General features: G+C 41.4%; 1 protein-coding gene across 9 annotated transcripts in view; it reads left to right on the top strand.

The window, feature by feature from the left end:
• adgrb3 (adhesion G protein-coupled receptor B3) overlaps window positions 1-12,666 on the top strand; it is a 174,395-nt gene that overhangs the window by 136,258 nt on the left and 25,471 nt on the right. For all 9 annotated transcript variants that reach the window (XM_054798032.1, XM_054798035.1, XM_054798034.1 and 6 more), the window contains 3 exons: window positions 5,121-5,247; window positions 6,855-6,958; window positions 7,066-7,168. In XM_054798032.1, the coding sequence (XP_054654007.1) occupies window positions 5,121-5,247; window positions 6,855-6,958; window positions 7,066-7,168 (334 nt within the window). The remainder of the gene's footprint in view (window positions 1-5,120; window positions 5,248-6,854; window positions 6,959-7,065; window positions 7,169-12,666) is intronic.

The raw sequence follows: 12,666 nt of genomic DNA, 5'->3' as shown, positions 1-12,666 counted from the left end.
TCATTTTAATGGCACAGTGCCTTGTAACTTGTAGTAAGGAGAATAGCATTTCTGTTATTGCTGTGGCGACCTCAGATCACCTTCTTCCATGGTCCTTCATATTTGTGGACCAGCCAGTTCACCTATCATGATGTGCAAGCACTAGCTTAGGTACTAGTATTATTATTTTGCACAGTTGTTGTCATGGCACACACACACACACAGACACACAAAATATTCATCCATCCATCCATTTTCTATGCCGCTTCTCCTCATTAGGGTCGCGGGGTTTGCTGGAGCCTATCCCAGCTGACTTCGGGGTACACCCTGGACTGGTCACCAGCCAATGGCAGGGCACATATAGACAAACAACCATTCACACTCACTTTCATACCTATGGACAATTTAGAGTCGCCAATTAACCTAACATGCATGTTTTTGGATGTGGGAGGAAACCGGAGTACCCGGAGAAAACCCACACACGCACGGGGAGAACATGCAAACTCCACACAGAAAACGCCCAGCGGATATTCGAACCCAGGTCTTCCCGATCTCCAGACTGTGACTGTGTGGCCAACATGCTAACCACTAGACCACCGACACACAAAATACTGTAAAGCTGAAGTCTGTCTATAGTGTCCCAACTCTAAAAGAACCAATATCCATTCTTCACAGAGATTGCGTCATCAATGCATGGATGCTTTGTCTGGGCACTCGACTACTTTGTTAGGTGCACTGCTTGGCCGTATGATAACCGAGACTGTGTACGAAAATCGAGACATATTTTAAGCAGTAAAAATCCTCCAACAACCCTGGTGTACGAAAACTGTTCCACTGTAGTTCAAACTCAAAGTTGGTTTGTTTGTTCAAACATTTTGTTTGTACTACAAATTGTACCCCTTTTCTGACCATTCAACTTTGGAGGAATTATCTACCACTTTAACATTCATCACCGTGCAGTGATAAAAGACATTATGCAACATTAAAATGTATGCTTTCATTTCCCCACTCACTTGATATAAATTGCCTGCCATGAAGACATCCAAGACAGATGATGGTGACGGTCCTCCGCCTTAGTGTGTGCGTAATATGCAATAAACATGCACAGAATTTGAATAGCACTCTCGGAAGCTATACCCCATATTTCTGAGAGAAATTATGGAGTCCTGTGTGCAAACAAATTCAACAAAAAGGTATATACTGTATGCGACAGAAGCAATTATCACGTACCTTTCGGATGAATGGAGATGCTTGATCTGGTAACGCCCAGCTTGAAAACTGAATACCGACTGTGCTGAAAGGTCACAACTGTCTTCCTGTCACAACGCTGCCTTCAGTTGGAGCCTGATCCAATTCTGTCACGAAATTTACTCCTGGAATTTTAACCACACTGCCAGCTGCACCTCATGGTCAACAAGGTGTTCACTTTTCACATCAAGAGTGACACTTTATATTATCAAACAGACACGCACCAGTAAGGTCAGAAAGTGCAGCCAACTTGACAAATATTAATCTTCAGTAATGCGCCCTCTCCTGTCGCTGGAACAAACTTCTGTAAAGTTAGAGAATGAGCATGTCGACTTCTCACCAGGGGGAGTGGTTACTTCATCTCAAGCAACAGGAAGTCATCAATCAATCCCCTCTGGCTGTTTGAAGGGTGCGAGCAGCACTTTATCACCAGCCCTACGCGGAATTACCTCAAACAATATCTGAACAAAAAAGTCTGCACCACTAATACAGGAAACGTTTACTTACTTCCAGACGGGGCTATGCTTGGGTTTCATTATTGATGATTGCACGCAGCCCAGTCTCCCCTGCAGCCACTTCACTTGGATCAAGCAGCTTTTGGATGATAAAACAGAAATATACAATTTAGCAGCACAGCCTTACGAAATGGTCTGAAAAGGGGGATAAAAAGAACAAAATGGACCTATAGGGCTGGTTGTGGCCACAAGAGAGCGAGCCAGAGTTTGTGGGGTTTTATTCAGTCGTGCCGACTACAGGTGCTTGGGTTATGTACGAGTTCCGTTCCTAGTCTGTGATGTCAGTCGAGATGTCAGTCTCTCACGCTGTACACAGAACTCATAAAGGACATAACATGCAGTGATAAAACATACACATAAAACAATACAATAATTAAATGAAACAGTAATAAAGTCATAAAATATAATAAGAAATAAAAGAAAGCATGAGCAAACTTTTCATCTCAATAATAAGACCACTACGCTGCTGTTATTAGTGTCACTTTAATGGTAACATGTTCAAAGACGCTGTAGAGACCTGACAGTTACATGTAGTGTTGAAGGGTTTTGTGATTTCTGCGTGTTTTTGAAGGTGACATTTGTCCTGACTGCGTGTGTGCAGCCCCGTGCAGTCTGCTGATGTTGTTGTGGCACGGCTTGGCCGGCAGTAGCCCGTTGTGTTTTTGCAATAAAAAGATTCATCATCATCCTGACAATGTTACAATACCATCTTTATCCTTATTGATGGTCGCGACAGTCCAGTGTCCACTATAACTTGCTCTCATGCGAGCCTTGTGTTTACGAGCTACGGAACTTGGAACGCATAAACCGAGGACCACCTCTAAAGATATTTATAATTGTTTGCTTTGCTGGCTTCTTGGTGCAAAATTACCAGTGTTTTGTGTGTGTTTATATTAAATAATAGCTTTGATATGCATTCGATTTTATTCTGGCTACAAGTCTGTCGTTGAGAAAAGCAAATAGTAATTCTCGCCATCGTGAGGAGCTTGATTGACAGCCAGTCATCCAAACATGACAGTCTCCTTCCCAGCGCACTCACACATTCAATTATTTTCTGTTTATGTAAAAATCCTTGAACTAGAGCGAGAGGGGGTTTTATTCACGACCTTCCATGTTATATATCACAAGTGGATCTAAATTTCAGCTGTCCGCTCTGCTTAATTAAAAACTATTTTGTTCGTCTCCGCCTGATGAGTCCTCTTTAAAAATGATTTGAATCTGCTAAATGAGTCTGCTGAACTTCAATAGATAAGAGAGAAAAAAAATGTGTAGCACTTGTTAATTCAAGCTAGAGAGCGGTAAGAAGAGATGATAAGGAAACAGATTGGAGTTTTTTTGTATTTTATTGATGTATTCGTGTGAGCAGACAGGCGAGAGCTGTTCAAAACCATTCGGGAAATTCTGAGCACAGGTTCCACTGTCCCTTCCTGAGGCTGCTGCGTGCAGTTAAACACAGCTATTCACTCACTAGCCATAACGTTAACTAAACCTGCAGGTGACTCAGATTCCACACACAGACTGTACAAAGACCATGATATTTCATATTTAATGTTTAACATACATCATCTGAGCAGTATTCCGGCAGCACAGTGACAGAGTGGTTTGCATGTCAGCTTCACAATCAGGAGATCTGGGTTTAAATCTCAGTTGTAATGGCTCTGTGTTTGCATGACAAGACTAGACATGAGGTATGTTGCTTTTCCTCATGTGGGAGCGCAAGTAAAAGCCACTGAGTTCTATCTACTGTCTGGTTTACTGAGTGCCCACACGTGTGCTACGATCATTTCCATCCATCCGTTTTCTATGCCGCTTATCCTCACTAGGGTTGCGGGGGTATGCTGGAGCCTATCCCAGCTGATTTTGGGCGATAGGCAGGGTACACTCTGGACTGGTCGCCAACAACATTCAGAGTCTCCAATTAATCTAGCATGCATGTTTTTGGAATGTGGGAGGAAACTGGAGTACCCGGAAACTCAAGCATGCACGGAGAGAATATGCTAACTCCACACAGAGATGCCCAAACGGAGATTCCTACCCAGATCTTCCCGATCTACTGACTGTGTGGCCAACATGCTAACCACTAGGGCATCGTGCGGTCCCTAACAATCATTTTAATCAAATACTAACAATTTGCGTTATTATTTGTGTAAATACATTTGACTCATGGGTTGTGTTAGGTGCATACCTGAACTATGATTACAGTGTGGTTTAGGAACTTGGTGCTTAAGCATTTTAAGCTTGGAATACACTAAACTAAACCATTACCATATTGCCATTACCAGTACCAGTAAATAATACAATAATCCCATTGACAACATTTCTTTGTATAGACAGACTTTTTGACAGAGTTCTTGTCGTTGGTCAGATCTGAATAAGTGCACCTAATGTATTGGTAGGGTAGCGTGTGCTTCGAATTGTTCAGCATCTGTTGTTGTGTAAAGCTGTTTTGTCGTGAAGACAAGATCTCGCGAGACAACAGGTGATTCCTTGATATTAGTTTGGGTAAATCTGCACTCATGCTCTTTTTTGTTTTGTTTGCGCTACTGCATTGTTTACTCCAACTATAAACCAACTATAAGAGGATAACATATAAATGAAAAGAAAAGCAAATCGAGCAGAAGGTGCGCCTTTTCTTTCACCGAGCACAGTGGTGTAAAGTGGAGAGCGGCAGCAACCATTCACGCTGCTCTGGCGGGGTGGTCTCACTTTCTCGGGGTTCAAATGAACCTCGCTTCTGCCAAGGGAGCGACCACCATTTAGCCTTATCATGACTTTGAGGAATTATCCCGCAGCATTATTTGTTTTCGTTTTGGAATTACACCTCCATACGAGTCAACACACCCAGCGACAGCGCGCACTGCTGCTCTCATTGGGCCAGCCTCCCCCCTCTCTCACGCCGGCTGAGAGCCGCGCAGCATCGTCTTGATTGTTGGATGCAAAATCCTTTGCTAGGAAGCATCCAAAGGCTGCTAATTACAGCAGCGCAGGGAAGGAAAAGGGTTTTTTTTAAAGGACGGAATAACAGGTGCGTAAAAAGGAGGGGGAAGCGGTCGTTTGGAGCGAAGGACGGAATAATTTATAAAGGACGAAATGCAGGTAAATATTCGCCGCTCGTTGTTTTTTTTACCATTACGGTAATATGTTTACGTCCGAGTCCGAATCAGAACCAGGCTGCTTGGACAGCTCCGATCGCCCCCCCCACCCGCCTACTTCTTCTCTTCTGGTTCTCTTGGCGCCATACAGCTGCACGGAACCGCTTCTTTTTGTTTATTTATTTGATAACTCTATTCTCGATTCATATAAATAATTAACTGAAAACAAGAATAAACGCCACATGTGGATACGGAGCGTCTTTTAATCGCCTTCTTGTGCTCGCAGGAACGATTCTTGGGGAGCCTGGTCCACAAAGGCGTGTAGAACGGTGCTGACAGATGCCTCGCATACAAAATGCTTATGTGATCGTGTGTCTACCTTCGCCATTTTGGCTCAGCAACCCAGAGAAATGGTAAGTACACTGTTGCTGTTCTTATCATGTCTTTTTAAGGAGGAAATAATGCTTGATGGATGGGAAAGGGTGAGCTAATCCAGTTAATTCGACGCTGAGGGGGGAGTTTATTAGTGTGTATCTGTTTGTGCGCGTGTGTATGTGTGCAGTGGGGGGTCTTTCATAGTGTAGGCTATACACACACACAGTGGGCTAACTCAACTAATACACCTTCCCTCATGCTAGGAAGCTAAAAGTTGCCATATTACGTTCTCCTTTTTATGTGTGGGAACAGATTGGAGAAAATCACCAGCTTGTGTAATTGAAGTAATTAACAGTGGGAACATGGAGTGCTTACAGTGCAGTACAGTGTGGGCTTCATCATTTATAGCAGAGGGTTCAGAGAGAGCACGCTACTGCTACTTGTAGGCCTCAATCACATGACTACAAAAGTATATTATAGTGTCCTGTTAAATAGGAAATGGAATCGCACACATCCTGGCTATACTGTAGTGCATGTAACATGTTAGCCTCCTGCTATTGCTGGGTTGCACGTGGCATCACGTGGGTTATGTTGTAGAGACATCAAGTAAAATCAAATGCCTTCGAGCATGTGGAAATCTTGGATTTCAGAAAATGCTATTACAGAGTTCCTAAGATAGTCCGTCATAAATGGAAACAAACTTCAAGAAACAACCAAAAAATGCAGAGAAAGGTGGCTGCTGAACCTGTTGCTCTCGTCGAGGAGAGCCGAGTAGGAACATTCAGAGACCAGCAACATTTATACTAAATCTGAAGTTAAAATATTGTTGGAACTCAAAAATGCTCATGAAAATGGGATTTGCAGAAAGAATTGCCTCAAAACACTATAAACCTGGTTTATATGCCAGAAACAATGCAACTGAAGATTTTAAATTTCTGCAAACATTTGTAACAACTCCCTGTAACAAGAAATGGAGGCAAAACATGTATTTGCCGTCCGCAAAATCCACACTTATGCAAAACATTGTTGGATAACAGAGAAGCAACTGAAAAAATGGAACGAAACATTAAGGCACAACACCATTAAAGCAGATGACAGCAAAATATTTGAGAAGAAGAATATGGAAATAGTTGTAAGGGAATTGCTTGAACAAAGACGCATGCATCACCAGCCATCAAATATGGTACAGTATATACCCATGCATGAATAGTCCAACATTGTCGTTCAGGGACTTAAAACCAGCTGCAAAGAAATGATGTGCCTCCGTACTAGTAGAAGAAAGTGTGGGCCACCAGATCGTTTGAAATGTCAACTTTGGTGATGTGAAAAGTATTCACAACTGGCAAGTATACAACGGATCTGACACTTGGAGCTCCCCTAGTGGTATAGCAAATAGATCACAAAACAATGTTGTGCTATATACTGTATATATTGTGTTACAAGAGTTAGTCAATAAAATGTGTTTGCAGAGGTGTAATCATAAAGGTATACAGGTATAATAATATGTATCTTATTTGGCCACAGTTTCCTCCATTGTAGGCCAAGTGTAGTGATGTAAACAAGTTAAGTGGCCCAATTTTGATTGGTCCCCTCTGTCTGCTGTGCACCACATCCGAGACCCCACTGACTGCTGTCTCCTCCACAGACCATGGAGTACTCGGGGGTCCCATCTGTGACGCTGATAGTTGGCTGCGGTCTGTCATGCCTCGCCTTGATCACATTGGCAGTGATCTATGCCGTGCTGTGGAGGTAATGGCTGACATTTTGAAGTTTGTGTTTCATTTGTCCATTTATTCCAAAGTTTGTCTTCCATGTAAAAGTACACTGACACATTTTTATGGCCCTTGTTTCCATAGATATATCCGCTCTGAACGCTCCATCATTCTGCTCAACTTCTGTTTATCTATTATCTGCTCCAATATATTGATCCTTGTGGGACAAACACAGACGCACAATGTGGTAAGTGTCATTTACTGCTTTACTTGAAGGACTGTGTAGGCCTAACATAGAACTCCTAATGTTTTGGGTTTGTACTGGCCATTCTGGGCTTGGGTTTAATCTCACAACATTTGCAGCTTAGCAGTTTACTAAAATGGAAATCCAACTTGTTATGTAACTTTTCCGGTTTCCGGTTCTGTCAATTGTTTGTAGTTGATGAGTGTTATCGTAAATTGAAGCAACTGAGGCAAACTAGAGTGCAATGCTCAGCTGCAACCGGCAGAGGCACTATTTATTTTTCCTTAACTAGTTTGCGCTCTCAAGAAGAACATGATGTCACACATCCACACTATGGCTTTATTCTGTTCAATATGACACACTGGTATTGAAAACAGGACTTCAGAACATTCAGAGATTCTTATTTGAATTATATGTTGGGTTGTTAAAGTTTGAAATAACAATGTCTTTCAATAACCTGTACATAAAACATATTGATTCTCCTCCCTATTTTTTTGTGAAACAGTTTATAGCATCGTGCCACCATTAAGTATGCATACTGTATAAAAGTATCTATAAGAATTGGTATGGTGCTACAAAAGGTTGAGAAATGCTTGAGAAAGTGCCTGACTTTGACCTTGTAAAAAGACGTTTAATCGGATGTTTAATCTGTTTTATGGTTCCTTTTGTATGCCAGATGCATTCTGTGTTTATGAGTGCAAACAAACAAGAATGTAACTACTTTGCAACAGCGCCTTTCACACAAATTACTCATTTTCTTCTGGGTATTGTGCAAAGAAGCCTTTAGTGCATCATCTAAATGGAACATAAAGTGTTTTTGTTCAGCGTAGTTCAAGAATGAGTCTGCAACTTTGATCAGATGGTCCTTAGTCAGGTGTTGCATCGTCCTCTGAGCAACCAAATGTGTCACATCAAGACAACGGTGGCATTTGTTAAAAGCAAAATAGTTACAAAAGGATGAATGGCTTTGAAATGACAGCTGTTGGGGGGTATAAATGAGCAGTTCTACAGTAGTTTTGTCAGTGAGCTTTTTAGCACACACGCACAACAGGGAACCTGATTTGCTACTCAGACTAATGAAGCAGTTGAGAGATGATCTTGTGACAATGGCGGCCATCTTAAAAGTTGAGCTGCAGTATCAAAGTGTTCAGTGTTTGTACTTTTGCTTTGTTGTAATGAGTCAGATAGTTATGGACGTCTTGCTTCATGGATAGTGATGTGATACGCTAATTGCCGAGGTGGTGATTCCGGGAGAGGCAGACAGTGTGCTGCGGGAGCTGGCTGTGCATTAACCGCTTGTGACTGCTGTGAGGTGGGGTGGACCCCTCGGCCGCAACCGCAGGACAATACGTGCTTTCACTTAGTCTACCAAAAACCAGTGCTTTCACTAAATCTCCAACTACTAGTCCCTACATTTGTCGCTAGTTGCTTTTGGGAAAATAAGTCCCCAAAAGGGTTTGGAAAGTCGCCAGATTTAGTGAGAAAATGGCCAAGTTGGCAACAGTGGGCTGCACAAGAGATCGGAAGGAGGGGGAAGCTGTTTACAGATGGAGAATACATGAAAGAATCGTTCATAAAAATATCAGCATCTATTCTCTCAATCAAACAATAAACGAGAAATGATTGAGAAAATGAAAGAATGCCTCTCTCTGCAACGACAGTCAAGGACAGGACCAATAGAAAGGTGATTGATGACAATTCAGCACAGGCGCAGGCAATGTTGAGCAAACAACACTGATGTGGAGAAATGTGAAATCTGATGAGCTTTTTTTATGTTAAAGTTTTGTTTAAATTTTAAACAGATATGGCACTCAAAAAGGAGTTAAGTGTTTAAATGGTTTCAGAGTAGGCCTACTGCACATGCTCGCTGCACTTCTGTTTATTGAATTTTGTTGTTGGAAAAGGGTAACATTTAAAAAAGATGAACATTTTTACAAGTTTATAACCTGTGTAATGTTTTGTGGCTTCAGACTATTTTTTTTTTTTACTGGAAGAGGAGGCAAAATGGCTCTTTTGATGCTAAAGGTTGCCAACCCTGACCTAGACACTTCATAGAACAACGGCGTTCCATAAAACAACAGAGTGAGACTTCTTGTCAGGCATACAGTCGTTTTGTCCTTGGGGGGGAACCGGGGCTGCTAGAACACACACACACCCACAGTGCAGCAAGGGAGCCTCATGAGGAGCAATGCAAGGTAATGTAATAGAAATTAGGAGTGAACAAGATGCTTTCAAAGCCAAATGCCACAAACCCCGTATGGGAATAATAATAATGAGCAAGGCTCATCCATCAACGCTAATAAGCCAGTATGCTAAATTTGTCTGTTTGTAAATTTGTTAAAATATTGACTCGTCTTGTTCTTGTGGACCCAATCTTGTGCATTGTCTCATGAGCTGGATGTCTCGTGACACACTTTATCGGCACCGTTTCAAAAGTACCGATATCAGGTAATATCCTAACGTTACACAACCATTCATGGAGGGCTGAAGTTGATGTCGAAGTCAGCAGGACTCAAAAGGACAACCTAATAAATATGCATCAGCTCTCCAGCTTCCGTTAGTGGCTTGTAAAATGTAAAAGATTGTTTGGCAAACAGTTGTTGTGATTTACAAGCTGCCCACACAGATGCCCTCCTCAGTCATTTGGCAGCCCTACACACTGACACATTGTCAGATTACACAGACGTGATTGTTTAGCGGGATTCAAGTTATACTTTTAGCCATTTTTGCCAGCAATAAACTGATTCTCCTCCCCTTTACTTACCAATGTATTGCTTTACTTTTGGGAGTGCTCATTAAAATGCATTTTGAGTTGGGGCTTCATATCCTATGAAGAAGGTACAGCTTATCAGGAAGCAGATGGACTTGCTGGAGGTTGGACCAGACGCTGCTCATAAATCAAAAGTGCTCCCCCTTTATTAATTTCATTATGTTCATTGAAAATTGAATTATAGATAATGAATGAATGCAGGAAGTAGGAATGATCTGAAATGTGCTTTGCTTTGACCCACCTATGTCTGAAGGTAGAAAATAACAGGATGCAACTTATAAGCAGGTGCTGCACTGTGTAAAGACCGTTTTAGCCTGATTCATCTGTCAAAACCTAAATCGACATGTGGTGGTATCCTATCCACATTTATCTGGTGCACAGTGGTGGCCAAGATGATGAATGAACACACTCAAGCCGTGGGGAATTTTAAAACTAAGTTGATTTGAAGACTTGTCTGATTGAATCAAGGCTCCAGACATCTTGAGGTCTTGATTACCATACAAGCACAACGTATCAAAGAATATGCACAGTGAACCCCTCTAATTGGATACAATGTGTGCCTCAAAATCTTTCTTTCTCAAAGATCCACAGGCATATTGAAAATAATTCTGCTTTGTTCAACATAGCAGCCTCTTGGTGAGCTTTATGGAAATACCACAGACTAAATGTTATGTTAAATCAACAGTATGTAATAATATGGCCTCAAATCACATTAGAGTTATTTATTGTATAACGGTGTAGTCACAATAGACCAATCGTACCGTGCCTTTCTGGCATGTTTGGTTAGTGTCAGTGCACTGATGCACAGTCAGGCGTGGCATGCGTCCCTTCTTTTGCCTCTATTGGAAGTTGTAGTTAGGTCCCGGGACGATTTAATGCACGTGCATGTGTGCAACGTGGCCACCTCATAGAATAAGTGCACTGTGATCGCTCCTTGCAGGTTCTTAATGATAAACTATACAATTCATAATTCAGAAATACAACAAAAAATGATCCAAAAGTCAAACCCACAGCACTCTGCCTCACCCGTGACTATATTTGTGTGCGTATAAAGATGTGATCGCTCCTCTTGTAAGGAATTAAGTACAGCCGGCACTTTCCACAGTACGAATAATAGAAAAAAAACGTCTCACAATAAGACAGGAGATAATCCACAAAGTTGGAAAAATTGCAGTAAAACAGCAACACTGAAAAATGCATTTTTGTGTGTGCATGTGCGATTTATTCATGAATGTACAGGACAGTTGTTGCTGGTGTACTGCTGAAGGTAATAACATTGATATTGCTTCTCCAGTGAAGTGTATTTACAGTGATGAGTGATGAGTGGAGACATATTACTGTCATAACAAACATTTTTGTAACATATAGTTTTGAAATATGCTTTTAGATAAGGCAGCGATGCAAATTACATTGTCATGAGCTCATTGCTCAGCTCCATGTGATCATTCTAAAAATGTTGTCTATATGCTGAAACTTTCAAGAATGCAAAAATTCCCCTTTTCAGGGCATCATTCTTGTGTAAATATGCCCTTATTTGAGTACTAAGAACCCCAAAGAGCTCCTCTAGGCTCATCATTGAAGTTGGCAAGCTGGATTGTTCCTGTCATTCTGCTTTCTAGGTGTTGAAGAGGAAACATTAAGACAAGAGCAACAAATGTATTCTTGCTTTTGGTTTGTTCTGTCTCTCCTGTTTATAGTATTTGAGAAATATTGCGCGTGTTTGATCAGACATCATGTTAGAGTGGTAGGCCGGCAAGAGGAGAAAACATAACCCCGGTGTGGGTTTAATTACCATGCTGCATGACACTGTCACAGTTGTTGCTTCAACTTTTGAAAGGAGTGCATATAATTGGCTCCATTGTTTATGGATTCCAAGTTGCTCGTCATCAAATAGAAATCCTCTCCTAGCTGTGGAGATATCCTCCGGGAGCAGCAGAGTCAGTGAGTCACCTTTTCCTGTCTGTGCTTTGCATTTGTCCTCTCTTGGTGTTCATCATTCTTTGTGGAAGACACACAAAAGCCACACACAGGCGCTGTTGGAATTTCCAGAAATTAGTCTTGGAGTTTGAGATGATCATTGCAAAATTCTAAAACTGTAATGAGTTAAAATGTATTAAGCATGGATGTCCGGCTGATATTATCGGCTGATATTGGCATAAAAATGAGATATCGGATCATAGAAGTATTGTTTTTTCCGACAACAATGGTATCGGCACGTGATAATGGCATGCTCCACAGAGCTACAAGCTCATGAAATGATTTCCAATTTTTGCCTTCGGATTGCAAATATGCAATTTGCAACGACTGTCAAGTGTTATATTTTGCTCTTTGCACGTAATGCAGCTCCATGTAAACAGTAGCGCTGACTACTAATGAGAAACAGGTACCGCTGCTCGTGCCGATAAGAAGGCGTTTTTCCTTCAGTATTTCTAATCTAATGTCACACCTCAGGAAGAATGACTTGGAGTCAACCGCAGTGTTAGTGCTTTTTCTATAACTTGTATTGCATATTGCAGTATTTGTCTTATTTTGCACAGTATTTATTTGTTAAATGCATTCAGTGAACCCAGTAAAAGAAGCATAATATGTTCATTATACAACATTAGTCAGAAGGAGGAGCTGCTGCCTGTATTGGTATTGGTTGATATCGGTATCAGTAATGAATTGCTGGACAATGTTGGTAAGCCAGCCAATATTGAACATTGCTTGTAAATACAGTATATATACATTT

Source organism: Dunckerocampus dactyliophorus, chromosome 14 (genome assembly GCF_027744805.1).
Source record: "Dunckerocampus dactyliophorus isolate RoL2022-P2 chromosome 14, RoL_Ddac_1.1, whole genome shotgun sequence".
Classification (NCBI taxonomy): Eukaryota; Metazoa; Chordata; class Actinopteri; order Syngnathiformes; family Syngnathidae; genus Dunckerocampus; species Dunckerocampus dactyliophorus.
This window is presented reverse-complemented; position numbering and strand designations above follow the sequence as displayed.